At 52.6% G+C, this 22,244-nt stretch overlaps 6 protein-coding genes across 6 annotated transcripts; 1 reads left to right on the top strand and 5 right to left on the bottom strand.

The window, feature by feature from the left end:
- Positions 1-2,520: 2,520 nt before the first annotated feature.
- Positions 2,521-6,793, bottom strand: LOC126318311 (peroxisome biogenesis factor 1-like). Its single transcript, XM_049993306.1, has 2 exons — positions 6,587-6,793; positions 2,521-6,493 (listed from the first exon to the last, which is right to left on the bottom strand). The coding sequence occupies exon 2, from the start codon at positions 5,743-5,745 to the stop codon at positions 2,863-2,865; it is 2,883 nt and encodes a 960-aa protein (XP_049849263.1). The 5' UTR covers positions 5,746-6,493; positions 6,587-6,793; the 3' UTR covers positions 2,521-2,862.
- A 96-nt stretch (positions 6,794-6,889) lies between these two features.
- LOC126318310 (chaperone protein DnaK-like) lies at positions 6,890-9,545 on the bottom strand. Its single transcript, XM_049993305.1, has 4 exons — positions 9,430-9,545; positions 9,197-9,228; positions 8,945-9,122; positions 6,890-8,856 (listed from the first exon to the last, which is right to left on the bottom strand). The coding sequence occupies exons 1-4, from the start codon at positions 9,478-9,480 to the stop codon at positions 7,141-7,143; spliced, it is 1,977 nt and encodes a 658-aa protein (XP_049849262.1). The 5' UTR covers positions 9,481-9,545; the 3' UTR covers positions 6,890-7,140.
- Positions 9,546-9,701: 156 nt separating this feature from the next.
- On the bottom strand, positions 9,702-11,941 carry LOC126318319 (uncharacterized). Its single transcript, XM_049993316.1, has 2 exons — positions 11,255-11,941; positions 9,702-11,189 (listed from the first exon to the last, which is right to left on the bottom strand). Exons 1-2 carry the CDS (start codon positions 11,920-11,922, stop codon positions 10,601-10,603), a joined length of 1,257 nt encoding a protein of 418 aa, XP_049849273.1. The 5' UTR covers positions 11,923-11,941; the 3' UTR covers positions 9,702-10,600.
- A 41-nt stretch (positions 11,942-11,982) lies between these two features.
- LOC126318341 (COMM domain-containing protein 4-like) lies at positions 11,983-13,005 on the bottom strand. The gene is made up of 6 exons (XM_049993335.1): positions 12,941-13,005; positions 12,814-12,879; positions 12,709-12,739; positions 12,518-12,637; positions 12,352-12,432; positions 11,983-12,241 (listed from the first exon to the last, which is right to left on the bottom strand). The coding sequence occupies exons 1-6, from the start codon at positions 12,941-12,943 to the stop codon at positions 12,018-12,020; spliced, it is 525 nt and encodes a 174-aa protein (XP_049849292.1). The 5' UTR covers positions 12,944-13,005; the 3' UTR covers positions 11,983-12,017.
- A 151-nt stretch (positions 13,006-13,156) lies between these two features.
- LOC126318340 (uncharacterized) lies at positions 13,157-15,185 on the bottom strand. Its single transcript, XM_049993334.1, has 3 exons — positions 15,062-15,185; positions 14,796-14,923; positions 13,157-14,733 (listed from the first exon to the last, which is right to left on the bottom strand). Exons 1-3 carry the CDS (start codon positions 15,136-15,138, stop codon positions 13,298-13,300), a joined length of 1,641 nt encoding a protein of 546 aa, XP_049849291.1. The 5' UTR covers positions 15,139-15,185; the 3' UTR covers positions 13,157-13,297.
- A 532-nt stretch (positions 15,186-15,717) lies between these two features.
- Positions 15,718-22,230, top strand: LOC126318363 (putative U5 small nuclear ribonucleoprotein 200 kDa helicase). The gene is made up of 2 exons (XM_049993353.1): positions 15,718-16,356; positions 16,534-22,230. Exons 1-2 carry the CDS (start codon positions 15,718-15,720, stop codon positions 22,228-22,230), a joined length of 6,336 nt encoding a protein of 2,111 aa, XP_049849310.1.
- Positions 22,231-22,244: the final 14 nt, after the last annotated feature.

Genomic DNA, 22,244 nt, shown 5'->3' with positions numbered 1-22,244 from the left:
CACGTCTTCTTGCTGTCTATGAATTGCTATAACTTGAAAAAAATGCTCAGAGTCCAAATAGGGCGCTTGGCGCAGAAGTTGGAACTCAAGCTCAAGGCCGTCTACCAGGCGACGATAGAGGCGATTGGGTGGCCGACTTCGTTAGCGGAAAGTCAATTGGCCAACAAAACAACACTGAATTGTTTCAAGCTGGCCTTCTCTCTGCTGGCGAGATTCCAGCAGGGTTTGGAGGCCTCTTTTTCGGCCAGTTCCTCGAGGTTGCAGCTTCGCCAAGAAGGTCTCGAGCGCGGCGGAGGCGATCCGGAGACACTCTTTGACTCGCAGGAGCGAGTAGGCAAAGGCGTTTCGGGGCGCCTTTGGTGTTTGGATGCTCTGTTCGAGCCTCTTTATTTGCGTTTTCGGTACAATTTTTGTACGCCCAACAAAAAAACGAATCGCTTTGACGAGCCGAAGTGGCACTTCGCTTACGTTCGTTCGTTGATGGAGAGCCACGAAAAGTTCTTCGAGTTCGTCAATTCCATACTGGATTTGTTGAGGATAGGCGCGTACGACGTCAAAGTCGAGTTTTTGCGCGGTATTATGGTTTATGTCAACCGAAAAATCGAGGCGGACATCCGTGCGATCAATGCCGCCTACGACGTGGGGCGCGGTTCGAGAGAGCAGACGAGTCAGCACTGGCAGTCGAGAGGCTTTGACAACAAGGCCGCCACCGCGTTGTCGACTTCTTTCGCGCAAGCTGGCACCGGGGTCGGCGAGCGCCAGCAACTCGAGCACGAAGCGATGATATTCCAACTCATAAACGAAACCCTGGATTTCGAGGAGGTGCTGACGGATCACTGGGGGTATCCGCCGATAGGCTCGGCCAACTGCTTGCACCCTATTCAAGTAATCGCTTCGATCCGAACACCGTCCACTTGGCCGCAGATAGAGGCGAGGCATCTGCGAGAGCACCTGAGAGAGGCCCTGGACTGTCAAAACGCATGGGAGAGGCAATTCTCGAGCGTGGACAAGGAAATCGACGTCGACTGCGTTCCGCGTCACACATACACATTTTTCAATCTTTTGTCGTCGAGTCACAATCGATTCCGTCTGCTAAGTCCGGGATACGAGTCGATGATTTGGGCGTTTGTCCGGAGCGAGGCGGACTTGCTGTGCGACTACTTCGAAGAGCTGCGCGACCTGGAGCCCGCGGAAACGGACAGGGCTTCGATGGTTCAGTGTGCAAAGCGGTACAACGCGGCGAATTATTGCCTAAAGACCCTTCGGGCGTGGGGCGAATCGGCTTTCTACGCCCGCCTGCAAATGTGGATTCAAGGCGTGGCGAGCGTCGATCAGACGTCCGGCACCGCGTGGGACGGACCAATTGCCGAATGCGAGCGACTGGCCAAGGAGATGATGGCGGAAATGGTTCAGGCGACGCTTAGACGCGTCGCTTCGGCGTTCGGAGAGAGCTACATGAGCCAGGGTTTTTTGAAGAGCGTGCTTCCAGATTACTGGAAGACGGGGCTGACCTTATCTCTCGGAGGTATATTTGGAGAGGAGACGCGCGAACTTGATCTCGGGGACGCGGCGACGGAGTCGTCCGTCGAAACGGCGCGAGCGTCGGGAGAAAAAATAGACGTGTCGTTTCAGATGACGGAAACGGTCGCTGTTTTGCAGGAATGGTTCGGCTGGATCTTCGAGCATCTCTGCATGGACGGGATTAGAGGGTATTGCAAGAAGCTGGCCAAGGCGATGAACAGCTGGATGTTGGAAAACGTGGTGCTGAACAAGAAGTTCACGCGACCCCTTGCGATGCAGCTGAGATATGACATAAAGGCGCTTTTAGATTTTTGGACGAGCAGCGTAAGGCGCTGTCTGGCGGCGAGCGAAGAAGGTGACTCGTTCGTCGGCAGCTTCGCCGAGATAGAAGAGGCCGTTATACTGCTTGCGCTCGATTCAACGGAATACAGGAGGGTCTATTACCTGTTGAAGTCAGAGTCGCCGCGGATCGATTCCAGCTTGAACTTTGAGCATCTGTCGCGGAAGAAGGCCATCGACATTTTGAAGAGAAGAGTGGAAAAGTGAAAAAAAAAAAAAAAAAAATCGCAAAACACGGCTTTGTTCCCCCTAACGACCTCGCTTTTATTTTTCGCCTGAACGATGTCTCGGTGCAACCATGCGACTGTCATACGTCTGTACAGGTCCCTTCTCCGTCTAGGGAGACGTTGGCCCGCGCCACAGGACCGCCTCGACCGCTCTATGGGGATCGCAATCTGTTCTAAGACAAAGGAGCTTTTCTTGAAGCACAAAGACGTGCCCGATTCCCAAGTCAAAAGACTCGGGGAATACGGCGTGTCGGAACTAAAGGCGCTGCGTCGCTTGACCGGCAATGTTCACTTCCAAGCGGTACGGACGAGCCCGTTTTTTGAGCTAGGCCGAAAATTCGTCGCGAGAGCTAACGGAAATGGCTCAAACGCGCAGCATCCCCTTGGCGAGTCGTCGAAGCCAAAATATATGAGGGACATAAGGGAAAAGGGATGGAAGGATGGCGTTTTTTTACTGTCCTCGAAATATCAGGCACAGGAGCAAAAGAAAAGCTGGGGAATGGACATGAAGATGCTGAAAAAGCTCTTCAAAGATTGGAATTCTAAACAAGTCAGCTGCGAGACGCGCCGACAGGGAAAAGCGTCCTTGGCCGCAGAGAAAGAGGGGCAGTAGCTGCGCACGTCGGCTTGACTCTGCTTCTTGGGAACAACGGAAAAAGTTGCGATGGTGGAAAAATAAATTTGAAAAATTTTTTGAAGGAGGAGCGCGGCGCGGACCTCCTATACGCCAAGAGAAGGGGGTGCGGGAATCTAGAACGAAGCTGTACAGGGTGATTTAAGCCATGGTCACTTTCTGGCACAGCAGAAGTTGCTGGGCGTCGGTGGAAGCATCCATTTTTTTTGAGGCTGAAAAGCTGGAATAGAGTAGGTCGTTTTTCTTTCGTTGGTCCGGAGTGGTGCTGGGATTCAGGCGCGAGAAGGCGGATTTGACGTGGCGCATGGATATGGTTATGGGCGTGGGGCGAGCGCGGGTTTCTGAGAAAGTGTTGACCCGGTCGTTTGTTAGGGAGAAATTCGAGATTTCTCGCCGTTTTTCGAGCTTTTGTTTAATCGTTTCCAGGCGCTGGAGCAAGTGAGATTGATTTTCCGGAGAATCGGAGCCTTGGACATCCACGCGAAGCAGGTGAGCGAGGGGCAGACTAGCTTGGGGCGAGTTGGCCGCGGGTTGCCGGTCAAGCCTTTCTTGAATAGCCAGGAGCTGGGAGTCGTATAATAGGGCGCGCAAATCGGCGCCCGTGTATCCGTCGGTCCAAGAAGAGATGACAGAAAAGTCCACGTCGTCGGAGAAGTTGAGTTGGCGGCCGACGGCGCTCAGAATGGCGAGCCTATCCGAGAAGGCTGGCGGGCGAACGTAATAGGCCTTGTCGAGACGGCCGGGGCGAAGGAGGGCCGGGTCGATCAAATCAGGTCGACTTGTAGCGGCGAAGACGTGAACACCTTCGAGACTTTCGACGCCATCAAGTTCAGTCAGAAACTGGTTAACAACTCTATCGGTGACGCCCGTTTGATCGTGGCCGCGACGGGGCGCAATTGAATCAAATTCATCAAAGAAAAGCATGCAAGGAGCTGCGTTCCGCGCGCGAGAAAACAATTCACGAACGCCGGCCTCAGATTGGCCAATATATTTGTCTAACAATTCGGGCCCCTTTACGCTCAGAAAGTTCAGGCCGCATTCCTTGGCAGCGGCGTGCGCCAACAGCGTCTTCCCACAGCCACTCGGACCATAGAGCAGTACGTTTGCGCATCTGGAAATCGGTACGAGGCGATACAAAAATTGGTACTTGATCGGCCATTCGAGGAGTTGACGAATTTCTTCGCAAATTTCATCCAAGCCTCCAACGTCCGCCCACGTGACGCCCGACTCTTGAAGCTTCAGCCCTCTCAGACTCGCGGGAGCGAATCCGAGCCGCGCCGCGTCGAAGTCCTCGAGCGCCAAGTTCCACCGAGGAAAGGACGAATCGCACACTTGACGGTCGGACGCGAGAAAACAGCCGCTCGACGTTTTGTTTGGCGTTTTTGACATTTCGTTTGACGTTTTTGACATTTCGTTTGACATTTCGTTTGACGTTTTTGACATTTCGTTTGGCGTTTCGTTTGACGTTTTGTTTGACACTTCGTTTGACGTTTTGTTTGACACTTCGTTTGACGTTCCGTTATGTGCGCCCACCGCTCGACCACCGAGAGAGGCGGCGTCGACGACGCGAACCGAGGCGGCGTGCAGCGCACGGTCGAGGTACTGCTCGAGATCGGCCGCCGTGTATCCTTCACACTTTGACACGAGCGACGACACGTCGACGCTCGGCGCCAGCGTCAGCTTCTTGCGCGCCAAGAGGCGCTCGAAAATTTGAACCCGCGACTCCTGAGAGGGCGTCGCGCATTCCACGGAGACCAAACCGGGCTGACAAAGCTCTCGAGGCAGGGAAAAGCGCTCGAGAGATGTAAAGATGACGCACACGATGTGCCGAGCGTTTGCAATCAAACGCAACCATTTCGCGAACTCGCTCGATACCACGTGCGCCCGAACCGCGTCTTCCGCCGCCGCGTACTCATGCTCGCCCTTCAGTGAGACCAACAGGTCCAAATCGTCGAACACCACCACCGAGGGCTGGTGGGCGATCGCCTCTTCAAAAAACAGCGCGAGTTCCCGACGCAGCTCATCTGAAGAAATGCCGCAACGCGCCAGGCCGGAAAAGACGGCCGGATACGCGCGGTACCGGGGACAAAGCGCGAATTGGTGAGCAAGAGACACGGACAGCGTCGTCTTGCCGGACCTGCGCTGGCCGTAGATGTGAATAACACAATTGGACCAACTGTCACCAATTCGCCTCTTGAGGCGACGGCAACACAGCGCGCCAACAATGTGCAACTTGCACCGCTCGATCTCCCTGTCCAGCCCTCCAATCTCTGCGATTTTCGGCGGTGGGCAGCAAGAAACCGCTCGAGGCAAAACCAAGCTCGGCAGTAAAACACTAGACGGAAAAATGCCATAAGACAAAAACAACTCCTTGTTTCGCCGAATCTGCTTTTTTTTGCCAACGACCACCGACCTTTCGTCGAACCTCACGTTCCTCGGTATGAAATAAACGGAAGTGTCCTCCATTACTCGGTCCAGCCACTCCTCAGTCGGTCGCTCCCTTTTCCGCTCCGTCGCCACTGAATTTGCTCTGCCTCCTCCCCCCCCTTCCCGACCCCTCTTCTCGTCCAACGGACCGCCAAACAAATTGATCAACGACTCGAACGGACTGCGCGCGAGCGAGTCCCCAACGGCGCCCGCCCTCCTCGCAGACTCGGAAGGCAACGCCTCGGCGGCCCCGATGCGCTCCATCGCGTCGCAATAGACGCGGTAATAGCCACTTCCGCCCTGCAAGCAAAAAAGAAGACCGTTCGTAACGGGAACGCTCAACTCATCTGCCACCTCCTTCGCTGAGCAACTCGCTCCCTTCACCCCATTCATCACGTTCGCCTCTATCCAAGCCTCAAAGCCACGCAGCAGCGCGGGAACTTCCAACTGCGAACCGTCGCTCTCCAGATCCTCGTCCTCTTCAAACACCACCGGCTGGAAGTACAAACTCCTCGGAATTCTGCTCGCCCAATTTTCGAACCCCCTTTCCGGTCTTACGCGCAGTCTCGAAAAACAATGAGCGCCCAACGTCGCCATCGCGTGCGCGTGAATAAGCGCGTGTCTCGCTCTAACTTCCGGGTGACTTGCCACGCGAAGGTACACTGGTCGGCGACCACCGCCCTCACCCGAGAAAATCGCCACATCCCCACGAATCGGCCTAATTGGCAAAACCGCCACCAACAACCCCTCTTGCCAACCAAACCTCCTCACATCTCCTCTTCGGCAAAAAAGACGAGTCACGGGACCCTCGGCATCGTCGAAATGCCTCTCAATTCTCACAACTCCCGTGCTCAACCTCGCACCTCTGACCCCCTCCACCACGCCCGATTCTCGCTCGCCCGCGGACGAATCGCCCCCCACCCCTCCTCGGCACCACTATAACCTCCGAACCCTCAACCAACTGCACCATCCGAGACGGAACGGTATCGACGACCGCTATACGCGCACACACCGACTGATTCACCCATACTGGCACTGTGTAGCCCGCGGCAAGCACGGCCACCTGATTCACCAACTGCGACTCGAAAAAAGCCATATTCAACGCCACCACCTCCCAATCCCCCTCCTCAACCGGCTCCACCTGCACCCTACCAGCCCTCTCAACCGATCCAGGCGGCACGAAAGACACATCCACGTCCACCTCTGCCTCCAACCCCAAACAACCAGCAAGCTCGCTAGAAATCTCAACGCTCCCGCTCGACCCAGCACAGTCTCCAGACCACGCCAGCACGAACCCCAACTCTCCGTGCTCTATCCGGATCAAAATGCGCTGACCCTCGCTCGTCTAAACAAATTTGTCCAAGCCGTAAATAAACTCTGTCCAAACAACGACCGCGAGCACGGCTCACACCCTAAAACGCAGACACGGACCGCGTACTCGATGCTCGCTCAACGCTCGGCTAATGCACACCGCCGGCAGACTGACAAAGCAGTGCGTGAAAGGCCTCAACTTCAACTTCAACTTCATCGCTCCTCTCGCCCAAAATTCGCACGGCACGCAAGGCTGTCAAGAACAACCGCACCGCCAACGTGCATCGCACTGCGCAACGCTCTCTAAAACGGCGACTGCAGTGCAACGACGAATAAAAAAAAAACTAGACCGCTCAAGACGCGGGCCCTTTTTTTTTTGCTCGTCGCCGCCCCCGCTCAACACGCAAAAAAAAAAAAAAAAACACAACTATTAACCGAACAAAAATTCTTTTAATAAACGCGGCTCTCCTCCACAAGAGACTTCGCACTCTAATAGCGGGCTTCAGAGAACTCGGCCAAAAAGCGCGACTCGAGCAAACCCGCGCCAAGCAGTGAAGTCGACCTCTTTTCCAAACTCTCGGTTGGCGACATCACGCTCTCCCTCTCCCTCCGAAACCAGCCGTGCAGCAATACGCCTCGCCAAATACACCAAAGGATAGCCTCTCCTAGCGTGTGAACCGATCAATTCTGCCCGTCTACCGTTTCGCTGCTCGAACCGCTCCCGCTGCTCTGAGACCCAGGCGACCCGTTGTTTCGACGATTGTAGCACGATGTGTAAATGCCATTAGATGTCGATTGCAAAGCAGAAACCGCCTCGTTGATTTGCTCTGCCGTCGAGGATTGGTTCGAGATAACCACGCGCGCCTTCTCCAACGCCTCGGTAATCTGCTGACGCTCCTGTTCGGTCAAAACCTCCTTGTAATCCGTGAGCCCCTTCTCGACGTCGTACAAGGACATCTCGGCTCTGTTCCTGGCCTCAATGGAGTTTCGCTTCGCCTCGTCTACCGATTTGTAGGTCTCCGCGTCGCGGCGCATCTTTTCAATTTCCTCGGGCGTTAGACCACCAGAAGTTTGGATGCGAATTTGCTGCTCCTTTCCGGTAGACTTGTCCTTCGCTGACACGCTCACCATACCATTCGCGTCGATGTCGAAGGTGACCTCAATTTGAGGCACGCCCTTGGGTGCGGGCGGAATACCAACCAGGTTGAAGCGACCTAGTAGCTTGTTGTCAGCCGCCATGGGACGCTCACCCTGCAAAACCTTAATCTCAACCTCTGTCTGGTTGTCGGCCGCCGTCGAAAACACAGAAGACTTCTTCGTAGGAATGGTAACGTTGGCCTCAATGAGCTTTGTCATAACGCCACCCAGCGTCTCGATACCAAGAGAAAGCGGCGTGACGTCGAGCAGCAAAAGATCCTTCACCTCTCCACCGAGCACACCCGCCTGAATGGCCGCGCCAATCGCAACGGCCTCGTCCGGATTCACACCTTTAAACGGCTCCTTCCCAAAGAACGCCTTAACTTCCTCGCGCACTTTGGGCACACGCGTCATCCCGCCGACCAACACCACCTCGTCGATGTCAGAAGGAGTCTTCTTGGCGTCGTGCAAGCACCTCTTACACGGGTCAATCGATCGCAGAATCAAGTCATTCACCAACGACTCGAACTTGGCACGCGTAATCTTGAGATTCAAGTGCTTGGGACCAGACGCATTGGCAGTAATATAAGGCAAGTTGATCTCCGCAACCAAAGAAGAAGAAAGTTCGCATTTGGCCTTCTCAGACGCCTCTTTCAAACGCTGCAACGCGAGACGGTCCTTCGACAAATCCAAGCCAGTGGACTTCTTAAACTCCTCCACTATGTACTCCAGAAGGTGAGTGTCAAAGTCCTCGCCACCCAAAAACGTGTCTCCATTGGTAGCCTTCACCTCGAACACGCCAGCCGAAATTTCCAGAATCGAAATATCAAACGTCCCACCACCCAAATCGTAAACCGCGATAACTCGATCGTTCTCCACCTTGTCCATGCCGTAAGCCAGGGCGGCCGCCGTCGGCTCGTTGATAATCCTAAGCACATTGAGACCAGCAATTTTACCGGCATCCTTCGTCGCCTGACGCTGCGCGTCGTTGAAATACGCAGGAACGGTAATCACCGCCTTTTGTACCTTCTTGTTCAAATGACTCTCCGCAGTCTCCTTCATTTTCGTCAACACGAAGGCCGCTACTTCGGACGGGGAGTAGTTCTTGCCCTTAGAATCCTGAACCCACGCGTCCCCATTCGGACCACGTACAATTTTGTACGGAACCATTTTCATGTACTTGGCGGTCGTGCTTTCGTCATACCTCCTCCCAATCAGACGCTTCGTAGCGAAGAACGTGTTCAAGGGATTGGTCACAGCCTAATGCACCAAAACTCACGTCAGCCCTACAGTCCCAAGAACGCTCCGCAAGCAAAGTCAAAGAATGCAACACAATTCACGCTCATACCTGACGCTTGGCTGGCATGCCACACATGCGGGTGCCATCCTCGAGAATCGCCACCACAGACGGCGTCGTTCGGTCTCCCTCTAAGTTCTCAATAACACGTGCAGACGACCCCTCCATGACGGCAACGCACGAGTAGGTAGTTCCAAGATCGATCCCGATAATAGGGTCATTGTGCGCACTAAAAACAAAAACGAAAAAAATTGATCAGTGACGGGTAAATGGACCCCATTCATCAACGACGCGGATACCTACGAATAACTGCGTTTATTTAGAGACGCCTTTGCCTAAAAAGAACCAAAAACGACACGGTGAGGATCCCCTTCTTCTCCCGGAACAACCGATTTTACTCCCGACCCAAGATACCGACGCAGTCGATCAACGGATCAATACAAAAAAGAACCAAATAGCTGACTCTCTACAACGCGCCGATGTACGGAACACGGACGTTCGGCAGAGGCCAATCACGCGGACTCAAATGGACGAACCTTGTTGGTGCGCAGAGATGCACTCGAAAACTTGCACAACGTATGTAACATATCTTTGTTTCAAAATAAATGACGGTAATCGCGTTTTTTTGACCTAGACAATTCCACAACAAAACAAAAAATTCTCATGGCTCTAATTTCAACGAAATTTTGCCTGAATTTCCAGAGATTCAAAAAATGATCCAAAACAATTTTTGACAAAACTATTTATCTCTTTCGTTTCAATGTTCCAATAACAGCTGAAATTCTTGAATTTTCATTAACACAGGTTGACGTAATTGAGCAAAATTATTTTTATTCGGACAAACCGTTCATAGGCTTTTCCTTTTCAACATGGTCTGTCTATGGACTATTCAAACTCTAGGAACACAAATCTGTTTTTGATTTGCCTCATAGTCCCTGAAGTCATTCTTGCCATAGTGCTGTTCGCTTTTATTTGTTGGATTACTATAAAAAGAGTTCAATTTTGGTACACAAAGAAATATCAACTAGAAACTATAAAAGCCTTGGCACAGATAGAAGAAGAGGATATAGCTGAGCTAGCCAGCGAATTGGCCGTCAACTCACAAAGCTATGACGGCTCGAATCCAGAAGCCATTTGCCGCCAAGAAACATATATCCGCACGGACAGATAAACAAGAAAACGATATAGTAGACACTAAAACAATGCCTTCATAAGTACCTTGTGGAGATTTGAGGCGGTGCCTTGTAGTTGGACTGACCTAGAACATTCAAAAAAGATGTACATCATAGGTAATGATGTCAAAACCTTTTTGACATCTTGTCATCCGTACGTCGTCCTTTTTGTTTCGTTTTATATGTCCCAGTAAAATCTCAGTAATCAAATTCAGTGTTCTAAGTTGTCAATAGCTGTTCTAGAACTCAGCTGGGCCTTGGTGAGTTAGAGTTGGTGCAAGTGCTCTGTAATACTGGCGGTCCCACAATATGTACTTCCTGGGTGTCTGACTTATATCCCTTGGTAAAGTGTTATTTCGAAGAATATAGAGCAAGTGACATAGGCATTCTATATACTCAGCATATCCAACTCGTTGGACTAGACCGAATAATATAAAAAACTGTCTTACAAAAGAACATCATTTTTATCTTGCGAACTATATACGCTCTCGACTTGCACGTAGTGCGGACGTAAGGAGAGCCAAAAATATGCCGATTACAGGTTATTGATGTGGACGTCTATCATATCTTCATCTTCCATTTCGTTGTCCTCAGGAGAGGTATTCAAATCAAGTGTGTCTCCATCGAATTTGAGCGATATGCTCGAATCAGGGAGATTGAGCTGCTGAGCCACTGCACTAGCTAGCTTCTGCAAAGGGGCGTTCTTGTCGAGGCGGTAATTTTCAGTAGACTTTTCTGATATTTTCAATCGGATGACTATCTTGCCTTCGTTTTTGCTATTTACGTTACCGCAGTTATCTAAAATTTCTTCTGAGGTCCAACTAAACGTGTCGCCATCCGTTACGCATAACTCGTCTAGAGTATTATCCTGCCATTGGAGTTTACCGTCAAAGGTCAGCGCATGACCTTGACCTGCTTCCAATGTTGGCAGGTCCTCGCGAACTTCCTCCAACAAGTCAAAGATGGTCGCCGTACGGCAAATATAAACTGGAACCTTTTTAGAATTAATCAACACGTTCAAATGAACATAATTGTCGGAGGAGGCGTTGATGTGCTCTATCGCATCGGAAGCCCGATGCAGTTTGGCATCCAATTTTTGTTCCTTTTTCAACAATTGTTGTGTTCTACAAAAATACAGAACTTAGCTGAGAGCGGCAATCCGTCCCTTTCCCTAAAAAGAAAACAGTACCTTAAATATGACTTGCCAAGCGTGCGTCTATTTGCAACATGCTTTTTTAATAAAGAGGTAATTTCGTGCTGAACATGGCAGTTTCCAGCTACAGCATCGCTGCTACTACTATTTTCCGAGGCATGCGCATTTTTCCTTCTAGCCTTTTTAGATCTTCCCCGACTACTTTGTCTGGTTCCTGTCGAACTAATGCTTTTGGCCTCGAGAGACGCTTCTTTAATTTGTTGAGGCAAAACCTCTAATATTTCTTCAATTTTATCATCGGACAACACTTCGGCTTTTTTGGAACAGGAAGATGAGTTTGTGCTCCTTTTCGAACAGTTGTGCTTAGAAGATGATGCACCTTGCTGGGAGGCTTTAGGCGTTTTTTTCGTGTTTGAATCCAGTAAAGCCGCAAACTCGTCTCCGTCGTCTTCATCATCCAAACAGTCCAGAATTTCAAGAGATGATAGCAGCAAATGAGGCGGATGATTGGCGTCAAGAGCGCTTTTCAATAACTTAATGTCGACTGAATTGGAAGGTTTGAAAAGCGAGCGTTTTTCACCTAAAGGTGAACGAGAGGCGCTCGCCAACTTGGAGTCCTTGGAAGAACGACGAGTACGAGACGAAGGATCAAGCTCTGCATTGCTTTCCGGAGAAACAAGCGAGGAGGATCCTATTGTCGCCATTTAAGAAATAAAATTGAATAATGTACACACAAAATATTTCGGCAATTAAATGAAGACAATTTGTATTATCTATATTTGATGGACACGTAATTTCCTCACATGTCCTCCATGAGAGTACGCGCTGTCTTAAGCTCACTTAAAAGCACTCGGAATTTATCTGCACTCAACTCTAGGACGCTGGAGTCCGTTGTTTCACTAGAACTCCCAGTATTTTTCTTGATATGAAATTGAAGCTGTACAGATGGCGAGTTGAGGTCCTGAAGGGAAGAAGAACCTAAAATGTAGTCGACGCGCCAATCAATAGCCTCAAGAGTATTTACTAGAAATGACGAAACGCCCATGTACACATATACCAGTGTGACGTGCGTGTATTTGTCAGTGTTAGAAATCTTTCATCAAATACGCTATACATGCTTCGCGTTTCCATACACCTTAGACTGCTTTCGGACTGCTTTAAGCACAGCTTGGTCTTATTGGTCGCATAGGCACCGCTCAATTCTTCGGCGTGTTCTATTAAGAATTGCGCAAAACAAAAAAACAGAGAGTAAGAAATTGTCTTTGAGCCTCTACGACGCGCAGAAACCACAGTGCAGACCTCTCGGGAAGCCAATGTGGATCAAATCTTGCTCCAACTCCTTTTCTGAAACGGAATGCTTTACGGCATTCCTTAGTATGAAGTGCAGACAGGTGACTATGGGCCCGATATTGCTGTACTCTAAGCAGCGCTGGTGAGTAAAAGAAACGACACCAAAAGGAACTCTGTTGCACGATCCAAACAAAACGTACCGCGCTCTGCCGTACTCAAAAAGTTTTTATACTGTTTTTGTTAGTTTGCGTGGGAATCTGAAGGACGTCCATCTCTTGTATGATCCCCCGGCAAATTTTGCGTACGTCGGGTTGATCACTGAGCATGCAGTCTAAGAGCCCCTCTTCGATCACCCTGACTTCGCTGGGCAGCTGAAAGAGAAAAATTAACGCAAGCAAATAGAGATTGGGTGTCAAAGAAAGAAAAACAAACCATCTTCGAAAGGGCCAAAACCTCCTTGAGTACCCAGCCAGGGACCTCAGGGCGTCCGTAGAATTTCATACCGCTAGAACGACTAAAAAAAAGAACCACGCGGTAATAACAGTCACCGAATAAGCAGTTTTTTTTCATAAAGCCATATCCCGAGAATAAAAATCATTTGTCGCCATGTTTTAGCACCAAAAACCTGCATCTAAGTGCAAAAAAGAGTTTCAGAAAGCTAATCAACTCTGACTTTATATATCTCTCTCTGTATTGAATGCAGAACATTAAAACCCCTTAAAAATTGACAACCAGAATAGAATACCAGGCCAATTCTCGTGGGCATGATTGCACCTTGAAACTCTCCCTCTAGCTGCAGCTGCTGGCAGACACAGTGTACGTGCTATATTGATGGGTAAGCTGTCTCCTTCCAGACGGGTCCAAGTCCTTGCTCCAGTTAGGTACCCATTTTTTTACGGTACCCACAGCCGAGCGATGCGGGAAAAGTCTCTCGAAAATCTCTCGATAATAGAAAGCTTCCTTAGTAGAAGGTGTGTTATGAGGATACAACATTTCTCGGCAAGAAAACATGTAGTCACTAACTTTATTGTTAGTATGCTGTATAAGCTCGTCGATCCATGAGTACCCTACACCGTCGCTGAGCTGTTCTTTTTGTCTCCACAGTAAACTTGGTAAAATGATATCCGCGTCGTCGAACGTCTTTCTCAACACCCATTTTTCAATGCGGCCGTCGATACTACACTTAAACTTCGGATCGAACGAAAAGGCGGCATCAAGGAAATCGCGGTCGAGAAAGGGTACCCGTGACTCTATGCCAAATGCAGCCAAGGACTTATTTGCTCTCAGGCAATCGAAGACGTGTAGTTCGTTCAGAAGTTTAACGTTTTCTTCGTGAAATTTCTTTGGATCATCGGTACCATGGAAATATAAATATCCGCCAAAGATTTCGTCACTGCCCTCTCCAGATAGGATCATTTTGATACCGAGTGACCTGATTTTCCTTGCGAGCAAGTACATAGGAACAGAGGATCTAATTGTCGTGACATCGTACGTTTCTGTATACCAAATGACATCCTCTATAGAGTCTATGCCTTGTTGAATGCTGAGAATTACCTCATGATGTTTCGTTCCCAGAAAATCAGCTAGCTGACGGGCATAGCGAAGGTCAGGAGAATTTTTGTCAAACCCAACGCAAAAACTGTGTATTTTAGTGGTTTTGCCAGTATCCGCACCGTTTTCAGCTACTTTTCTGAGCTGCGCAGTTAAAACGGATGCAACAAGAGACGAATCAAGTCCCCCAGACAGTAGAATGCCATATGGAACGTCGCATTTGGTTCTGCGGATAACAGCAGTCTCGAACGCACTGCGAAGTTTGGCAAAATTCGGTTCGCCAGTAGGAATTTCTCTGAACCAAACTGGGTTGTAATAACATTTCAACTCTTTGGTACGAGAAGAATAAAAATGCCCAGGTGGAAACACGTCGAAATAAATGCACTCGCTTAAAAGGGCCTTCATTTCAGAAGCTACCCATATGGCACCATCTTTATCACGCCCCCAATACAGAGGGATAACGCCGATATGATCCCTCGAAATAAGGCAGTCTTCACCGTTAGAAACCACAAAAGAGAAAATACCTCGAATGCTGTTGAGAAATTCCTCTGGGTTCTCTTGTTGTAGAGCATACATCAGAACTTCGCAGTCCGACTTGGACCTCAGTTTTGTTTGACCGTAAATCTGATACAAGTCTACGTGGTTATATATTTCGGCATTCGCTGCAACTGCGGCTAAAAAAACGAGTCAGAGAAGGATTGCAATATAGAAGAATAACTAGTTATAACGTGCGAACTTGTTTCGTCAATAGAAATTAGGGGTTGGCTTCCGTCGTCTAGGCTCACAATTGCTAGTCTTTCGTGGCCTAGGATGTCGTGCCCTCTGTTCCAATATCCAGAACTGTCTGGGCCGCGGTGTCTAATACTGCTTCAAGGTTAGTGCCCGGCTGGGACCGTTTCAAAAGTTGTCGAATTTCTCAGAAAACTGTCTAATTAATAATTTTCACCTTTTTAGCGAAGCAAAGACAGTGACAGCCCCTAAACGTAATGCGATGTTTTGTACCATTTAGACATTCGAATTACCTTCTCCCTTGCAGTGGCCACGTCCGACACACCAAGTGCACATATAATTCCACACATTGCTTCAGATACAGGTGTTCAACTCCTTCTTGGTTCAAACGAACTGTAAAACTAATTTAAAAAAAAAGTTATTTTGAGCGCGACGGATTTTTCTCGGCTCAAGACGGTTGCAACTGTGTCTCGGGTTCCTGCGAGACGAAGCGGCCTTGCCTGAGAGAGCTGTGTATTAGGGGAAGGCTGTGGACGCCGACGGCTGCCGAATTCGACACCTCGCGGCGCGCGGATAATACAGCAGGTGACATCCTCTCAGCAGTCCCGGGGCTTCCCCGCGAAAGAGCTGATCCAGAAGGTGGGCCAGGGAAGCGAGGGGGGGTCGGAACGTGGCGGTGCGCGACGCGGAAGCGGTTGGCGCCGGCCTGGCGGCAAAGAGGGGGGTCATTTGTAAATATCGGTAAATTTTTTTTGCTAGTTTGAATTGGTTCAGAGCGGCAACCAGTCAACGATTTGGCTTGTCCACTTTCTTTTAATTTTGCGTGCGTTGGCTCTGAAAAGGACGCCTAGCTTCCGAAGTTCCGTTTTGGCCGGGTTTAAAAGCGCCTATTGCTTCGTGTCGCATCGTTCGTGTACTGAAGGTAAAGCATGGCTGAGGGTCCACAATGGAAGGCTTACGAGTACAGGACAAATTCTTCGGTGGTGCTTCAGTCCGCCCGACGCCACAAGTCCTCGTCCGAGGCGACCGGGGAGCCCGAGTCTCTTGTTGGCCGAATCAACCACCCAATGGGTGATCTTTACAAACCGCCGACAAGGGTCGATCAGAAGGTGCTCGAAAAGGCCGAATCCAAGAAAAAGAGGTTGGCAGTCAACGACGTCTCGTCTATTCACAGGCGCGGAAGCAAGCTTTCGAAGCCGGCCGCGACGTCCGTTTTAGAGAACGACATTTTAGAGAACGTCAAGTACCAGCCGCGTCTGCGCGAGACTCGCTTGGTTTACGAGCAGTTGCTGCACTTCGTGGAGAGACAGTTGGGGGATCAGCAGTTGGACATCGTGATGAACGCGGCCGACGAAATACTCGCGTTGATGAAGGACCAAAATTTGCAGTCGTCCGAGCGCCAGAAGGAAGTTGAATTTTTTTTGGGTCCGCTGTCGACGGAACTGTACACCGAGCTGAATCGCATATGCGGGCAGATCACGGATTACGTGGACGCGATGAGGGTGCTTCCGCAGGCCGAGGACGACGCGGGGGTGGCCGTGTTGATTTCCAACGAGGAGGAGGCTGAGGCCGAGGAGGAGGACGAGGAGAGCGAGGAGGAGGTGGAGGGCGATCCCGACGCGATGCTGACGGACGATCGGAATCAAGAGGACGAAGAGACGATGAGGGTGAAGGAGGACTCGGACGTGATGAAGACGTCGAGGGGTCAGTTGGATCCTCGGAATATTGACGCTTATTGGCTGCAGAGGTCGGTGAACAAGTTCATCAAGGACGCGGAGCAGTCGGCGAAGTTGAGCGTTCAGATTTTGGCCTCGCTTGGCAAGGCCGAGGACCGGGAGGTGGAGAACGAGTTGTTGGAGTTGCTGGATTACGACCGCTTCGATTTTATCAAGATGGTTTTAAACAATCGCACGAGTATATACTACGCGACGCGGTTGAGGCAGGCGCAGACGGACGAGGAGCGCGAGAGCATTGAGCAGGAGATGAAGCAGGACCCGGTCGCCCACCAGGTGTTGAAGACCTTGCATTCTGAGGGGACGACGCAGAGCGCGGACTTTCGAAACAAGTTGCAGTCGCAGAACATTTTGAAGGACAGGCCGAGCGCCAGCGGCGAGTCTGCGTTCGGGAGTGGGATTTACGCGTTCGAGAACCGGGCGGCTACGCAGTTGGATTTGGACGATTTGGTGTTCCAGCAGGGGGGTCACCTTATGACGAACAAGAAGTGCATTTTGCCGCAGGGGACGCGCAGAATATCCTCGAAGGAGTACGAGGAGGTGATCGTGCCCGGAATCAAGGCCGTGCCCGACCCGGAGGACGTGGAGATTCCGATTAGTGATTTTCCGGAGTGGGCGCAAAAGGCGTTTCAGGGGATTCGGAGTCTGAACCTGATTCAGAGCAAGTTGAAGAAGACCGCGTTCGAGACGAGCGAGAACATATTGCTGTGCGCGCCGACGGGGGCGGGGAAGACGAACGTGGCGTTGATGGCGATGCTGAACTTGATAGGGCGCCACATTGACTTGGAGACGGGAGAGGTCGACTTGAAGGCGTTCAAAATTTTGTACATCGCGCCGATGAAGTCGTTGGTGCAGGAAATGGTGTACAGCTTTGCGAACCGCCTGGCGCCCTACAACATTGCGGTGCGCGAGCTGTCGGGGGACTCGACGCTGACGAAGGCTCAGATCAACAGCACGCAGGTGATCGTGACGACGCCCGAGAAGTGGGACATTGTGACGCGCAAGGCTGGAGACAGGACGTTCACGGAGTTGGTGAAGTTGATAATCATTGACGAGATTCACCTGCTGCACGACGACCGCGGGCCGGTGCTGGAGTCGATCGTGGCCAGGACGATTCGCCAGATCGAGTTTTCCCAGGAGCTGATACGCCTGGTGGGCTTGTCGGCGACGCTGCCGAACTACCAGGACGTGGCCACGTTTTTGCGCGTGAAGCAGGGGTTGTTCGCGTTCAAGAACGCGCACCGCCCGATACCTTTGGAGCAGCACTTCGTGGGCGTGACGGTGAAGAAGCCGTTCAGGCGCTTTCAGTTGCTGAAGGAGCTGTGCTACGAGAAGATGTTGGGGTTCGCGGGCGAGCAGATCCTGATATTCGTGCACTCGAGGAAGGAGACGGCGGGCACGGCGAAGGCGCTGAGGGACATGCTGATAGAGAAGGGGACGCTGACGAACATCGTTCGGTGCTTTGACGCGTCGACGAAGGAGATTCTGAAGGAGTCGGCGGAGCAGACGAAGAACGCGGACTTGAAGGAGCTCCTGTTGTACGGCTTCGCGATTCACCACGCGGGGATGCTGAAGGTGGACCGGGTGTTGGTGGAGGACTTGTTTTCGGACCGGAGGATACAGGTGTTGGTGTCCACGGCGACGCTGGCGTGGGGAGTCAACTTGCCGGCGCACGCGGTGATCATTAAGGGGACGCAGGTGTACAGCTCGGAGTTGGGGGACTGGACGGAGCTGTCGCAGCTGGACGTGATGCAGATGCTCGGGAGGGCGGGGAGGCCGCAGTACGACACGAGGGGCGTGGGCGTCGTGTTGACGCTTCACCACGAGCTGCAGTACTACTTGTCGCTGCTGAACCAGCAGTTGCCGATCGAGTCGCAGTTCGTGAAGCGGCTGGTAGACAACTTGAACGCGGAGGTCGTGCTGGGGACGATTCAGACCGTGAAGCACGCGGTGGACTGGCTGGGGTACACGTACTTTTACATCTGCATGCTCCGCAACCCGACGTTGTACGGCGTGTCGGCGGAGGAGGCGGAGAAGGACAAGTACTTGGAACAGAGGCGATACGACTTGGTGCACTCGGCCGCTTCGATTTTGAGCAAGAACAACTTGATCAAGTACGACCGGAAGTCCGGGCGGCTCCAGGAGACGGAGCTGGGGAGGATCGCCTCCTACTACTACATTCCGTACCAGAGCGTCGCGATATACAACGAGCACATGAAGGTGACGACGGGCGACGTGGAGTTGCTGAGGATATTCTCGCTGTCGCACGAGTTTTCGCGGATCATCGTCCGGGCGGGAGAGCGCCTGGAGCTGGAGAAGCTCGTGGAGCGCGTGCCGATTCCGGTGAAGGAGGGCGTGGACGAGCCGGCGGCGAAGATCAACGTGCTGCTGCAGGCCTACATTTCGAGGCTGAAGTTGGACGGGTACTTGTTGATGAGCGACATGGTGTATATCACGCAGTCGGCGTCTCGAATCATGCGCGCGCTGTTCGAGATCGCGCTGAAGCGGGGCTGGGACCAGGTGGCGGAGAAGTGCCTGTCCTATTGCAAGATGATCGACAAGCGGATGTGGGCGACGCAGAGTCCCCTGAGGCAGTTCAAGTGCGCGCCGGAAGTGATCCGCAAGCTGGAGAAGAAGGAGTTCGGGCTCGACCGGCTGATCGCGTTGAGCGCTCAGGAGATCGGAGAGCTGCTGCGGTACCCGGCGCTCGGGAAGATGATCTACCAACACGTGCACCAAATCCCCAAGCTGGACATTTCTCCGACGGTGCAGCCGATCACGCGCTCGCTGCTGCAGGTGGAGCTGGTGATCATCCCCGACTTCGAGTTCGTGGAGAAGCACCACGGACTGGCGCAGTGCTTCTGGATATTCGTCGTGGACGTGAACGGAGAGACGATTCTGCACTGCGAGCCGTTCACGCTGAAGAAGAGCAACGCGGACAAGGAGCACTTCGTCACGTTCACCGTACCGATGTACGAGCCGACGCCCCCTCAATACTTCATCCGGGTGTTTTCGGACCGCTGGATCGGGAACGAGACGATCAAGCCCATCTCGTTCAGGCACCTGATCCTCCCGAACTTCTTCCCGGAGACGCGCAGTCTGCTGGACCTGCAGCCGCTGTCGATCGGCGCGCTGAAGAACTCGGTGTACGAGGCGATCTACGCGCCCCACTTCAACATCTTCAACCACATTCAGACGCAGGTGTTCAACGCGCTGTACAACACGGACGGCAACGTGCTTCTGTGCTGCCCGACGGGCTCGGGGAAGACCGTCTGCGCCGAGCTGGCGATCTTGAGGGAGTGGAACAAAGAGGCCCCCGGAAACGTGGTGTATCTGACACACGCGGAGCAAATCCAGTCGACGGTGGAGGGCTGGAGGAAGAAGTTCCCGGGCAAGCAGGTGCACGAGCTGACGGAGAACGCCGCGGTGGACATGAAGCTGCTGGACCGAAGCGACGCGGTCGTGTGCTCGGTGCGAACGTGGGACGTCTTGTCGCGTCGGTGGAAGCAGAGGCCGGCGATTCAGCGAACGAGCCTGTTCGTGATAGACGAGCTCCACCTGCTGGGGGACCCGGACGTGGGGCCCACGTTGGAGGTGGTCGTGTCGAGGATGAGGTACATGTCGAAGCAGCTCAAGTTCCAGCAGAAGCAGCAAGAAGCGGCGGCGGCCCAATCGGGACAGAACAAGCCGAGCGTCGGGGCCGTGGAGCTGCGGTTCGTGGGGCTGGCGTCGTGCATAGCCAACGCGAACAACATCTGCGAGTGGCTGGGCGTGCAGAGCTCGAACATGTACAACTTCCACCCGCTGGCGAGGCCGATTCCGCTGGAAGTGACTCTGCAGGGGTTCGAAAACTACGACTACTCCTCGCGCATGGCGAGCATGTGCAAGCCCCTGATCCACGCTATTTCGAGGCTTCCGAGCGACACGCCGATCCTGATCTACGTGCCGTCGAGGAAGGTGTCGAAGATGGTGACCCACGATCTAAAGGCGTTCACGCTGGTCGAAGAGGCGCCCGACCGGTTCCTGAAGAAAGCGACGCCGGCCGAGATGAAGAGGCTGGCGGACGAGCTGGGCTCGGCCGTCCTCGCGCAGTCGCTGCCGTTCGGCATCGGCATCTACAACGAGTCGATGACCGAGAGGGAGAAGAGGCTCGTCAAGCGCTGCTTCGACGGCGGGACGATCCAAGTGATGATCGCGACGCGAAACGTCGCCTGGAACTTGAACAGTCGCGCGCGGTTTTTGGCGATCATGGGCACCCAGTACTACGACGGCAAGGAGCGCCGGTACGTGGAGTACAAGACCACCGACGTCCTGCAGATGGTCGGGCAGGCGGGCAGGCAGGGCACGGACACCAACGCGTACTGCCTGGTCATGTGCCACGCGCCCCGTCGGGAGTTCTACAAAAAGTTCATTTTCGAGCCGCTGCCGGTCGAGTCGAAGCTGGACCGCTCGCTCCACGACCACCTGAACGTGGAGATCTACAACAAGGTCATCGAAAACAAGCAGGAGGCCATGGACTACTTGACGTGGACCTTCTACTACCGGCGCTTGGTCCAAAATCCCAATTACTACGGACTCCAGGGAATCACCCACTCTCATCTGTCGGACCACCTGTCCGAGCTCATCGAGGAGACCCTGAACGACCTCGAGGAGGCCAAGTGCATCGCCATCGAAGACAACGACGTCTCTATTTTGAACGCCGGCATGATCGCCGCCTTTTACTACATTCATTACACCACGATTGAACTTTTCAACTCGTCTCTCAGCGAGCGCACCAAGATGCGCGGGCTGATCGACATCGTCACCAACGCGAGCGAATTCGAAGACCTCCCCATAAGACACAAAGAGGACCAGACCATTCGTCTGCTGAGCCACCACTTGCCCATGAAGATAGAAAAGCCGGACTACTTTTCCACCGCCACCAAGGTCAACGTGTTGTTGCAGTGCCACTTCTCGCGGCGCGAGCTGAACGTCGACCTGACGCAGGACCAAAAGTTCGTTCTCGTCAAGCTCCCGGAGCTGTTCCAGGCCATGGTGGACACCATCTCCAGCTCCGGTTGGCTCCTTCCGGCCATCGCCGCGATGGAACTGGCGCAAATGGTCGTTCAGGCGATGTGGGAGTCCGACCACCTGTTTCGCCAACTGCCCCACTTCACTCACGACGTGATCGAGAGAGTTCAGCGAATGGAGCCTGATTGCGAAACCATCTTCGACCTGGTCGAACTGAGCGACGAGCGCAGGAACGAAATTCTCCAGTTCACCCCAGCTCAAATGGCCGACGTGGCCGCCGTCTGCAACCAGTACCCGAACATCAACATGCAGTACGAAATGAGCACCACCAGCGCCCACCCGGGCGACGCGGTCGGTCTGTCGATACTGCTGGAACGCGAACTGGACGAAGGGCAAACCACCGCCAAGCCCGTTCACGCCCCCTACTTCCCGAAAACCAAGATAGAAAACTGGTGGCTAGTCCTGGGCGACCTGGCGAAGAACACGCTGATGGCCATCAAGCGCCTGCCCCTGTCCCAAAACACCCAGCAGGTCAACCTGAAGTTCACGGCCCCGGAAGAAACCGGCGACCACGAACTCACACTGTACCTAATCAGCGACTCCTGGATCGGGTGCGACCAGGAATACAAGCTCAGCCTCAAGGTGCTCGAGGCGCCCGAAGAGGAGGCAAACTCGACTCAAAAAATGGACGTCGACTAAAACGTGTACGAAAA

This window comes from Schistocerca gregaria, unplaced genomic scaffold, assembly GCF_023897955.1.
Source record: "Schistocerca gregaria isolate iqSchGreg1 unplaced genomic scaffold, iqSchGreg1.2 ptg000665l, whole genome shotgun sequence".
Lineage (NCBI taxonomy): Eukaryota > Metazoa > Arthropoda > Insecta > Orthoptera > Acrididae > Schistocerca > Schistocerca gregaria.
This window is presented reverse-complemented; position numbering and strand designations above follow the sequence as displayed.

Coding starts and splice junctions, on each gene's coding strand:
- LOC126318311 (XM_049993306.1), bottom strand. CDS start 5,745: ATGGCGACGTTGGGCGCTCATTGTTTTTCGAGACTGCGCGTAAGACCG.
- LOC126318310 (XM_049993305.1), bottom strand. CDS start 9,480: ATGTTACATACGTTGTGCAAGTTTTCGAGTGCATCTCTGCGCACCAAC. Junction 9,229..9,429: donor CATCTCTGCGCACCAACAAG/GTTCGTCCATTT, acceptor GGTTCTTTTTAG/GCAAAGGCGTCTCTAAATAA. Junction 8,857..8,944: donor GCATGCCAGCCAAGCGTCAG/GTATGAGCGTGA, acceptor TTGGTGCATTAG/GCTGTGACCAATCCCTTGAA.
- LOC126318319 (XM_049993316.1), bottom strand. CDS start 11,922: ATGGCGACAATAGGATCCTCCTCGCTTGTTTCTCCGGAAAGCAATGCA. Junction 11,190..11,254: donor CTTGGCAAGTCATATTTAAG/GTACTGTTTTCT, acceptor GTATTTTTGTAG/AACACAACAATTGTTGAAAA.
- LOC126318341 (XM_049993335.1), bottom strand. Junction 12,740..12,813: donor TGCTCAGTGATCAACCCGAC/GTACGCAAAATT, acceptor TAACAAAAACAG/TATAAAAACTTTTTGAGTAC. Junction 12,242..12,351: donor GTCCGAAAGCAGTCTAAGGT/GTATGGAAACGC, acceptor CGTCATTTCTAG/TAAATACTCTTGAGGCTATT.
- LOC126318340 (XM_049993334.1), bottom strand. CDS start 15,138: ATGTGTGGAATTATATGTGCACTTGGTGTGTCGGACGTGGCCACTGCA. Junction 14,924..15,061: donor GTAATTCGAATGTCTAAATG/GTACAAAACATC, acceptor ACCTTGAAGCAG/TATTAGACACCGCGGCCCAG. Junction 14,734..14,795: donor AATTTCTATTGACGAAACAA/GTTCGCACGTTA, acceptor TCGTTTTTTTAG/CCGCAGTTGCAGCGAATGCC.
- LOC126318363 (XM_049993353.1), top strand. CDS start 15,718: ATGGCTGAGGGTCCACAATGGAAGGCTTACGAGTACAGGACAAATTCT. Junction 16,357..16,533: donor CCAACGAGGAGGAGGCTGAG/GCCGAGGAGGAG, acceptor TATTGGCTGCAG/AGGTCGGTGAACAAGTTCAT.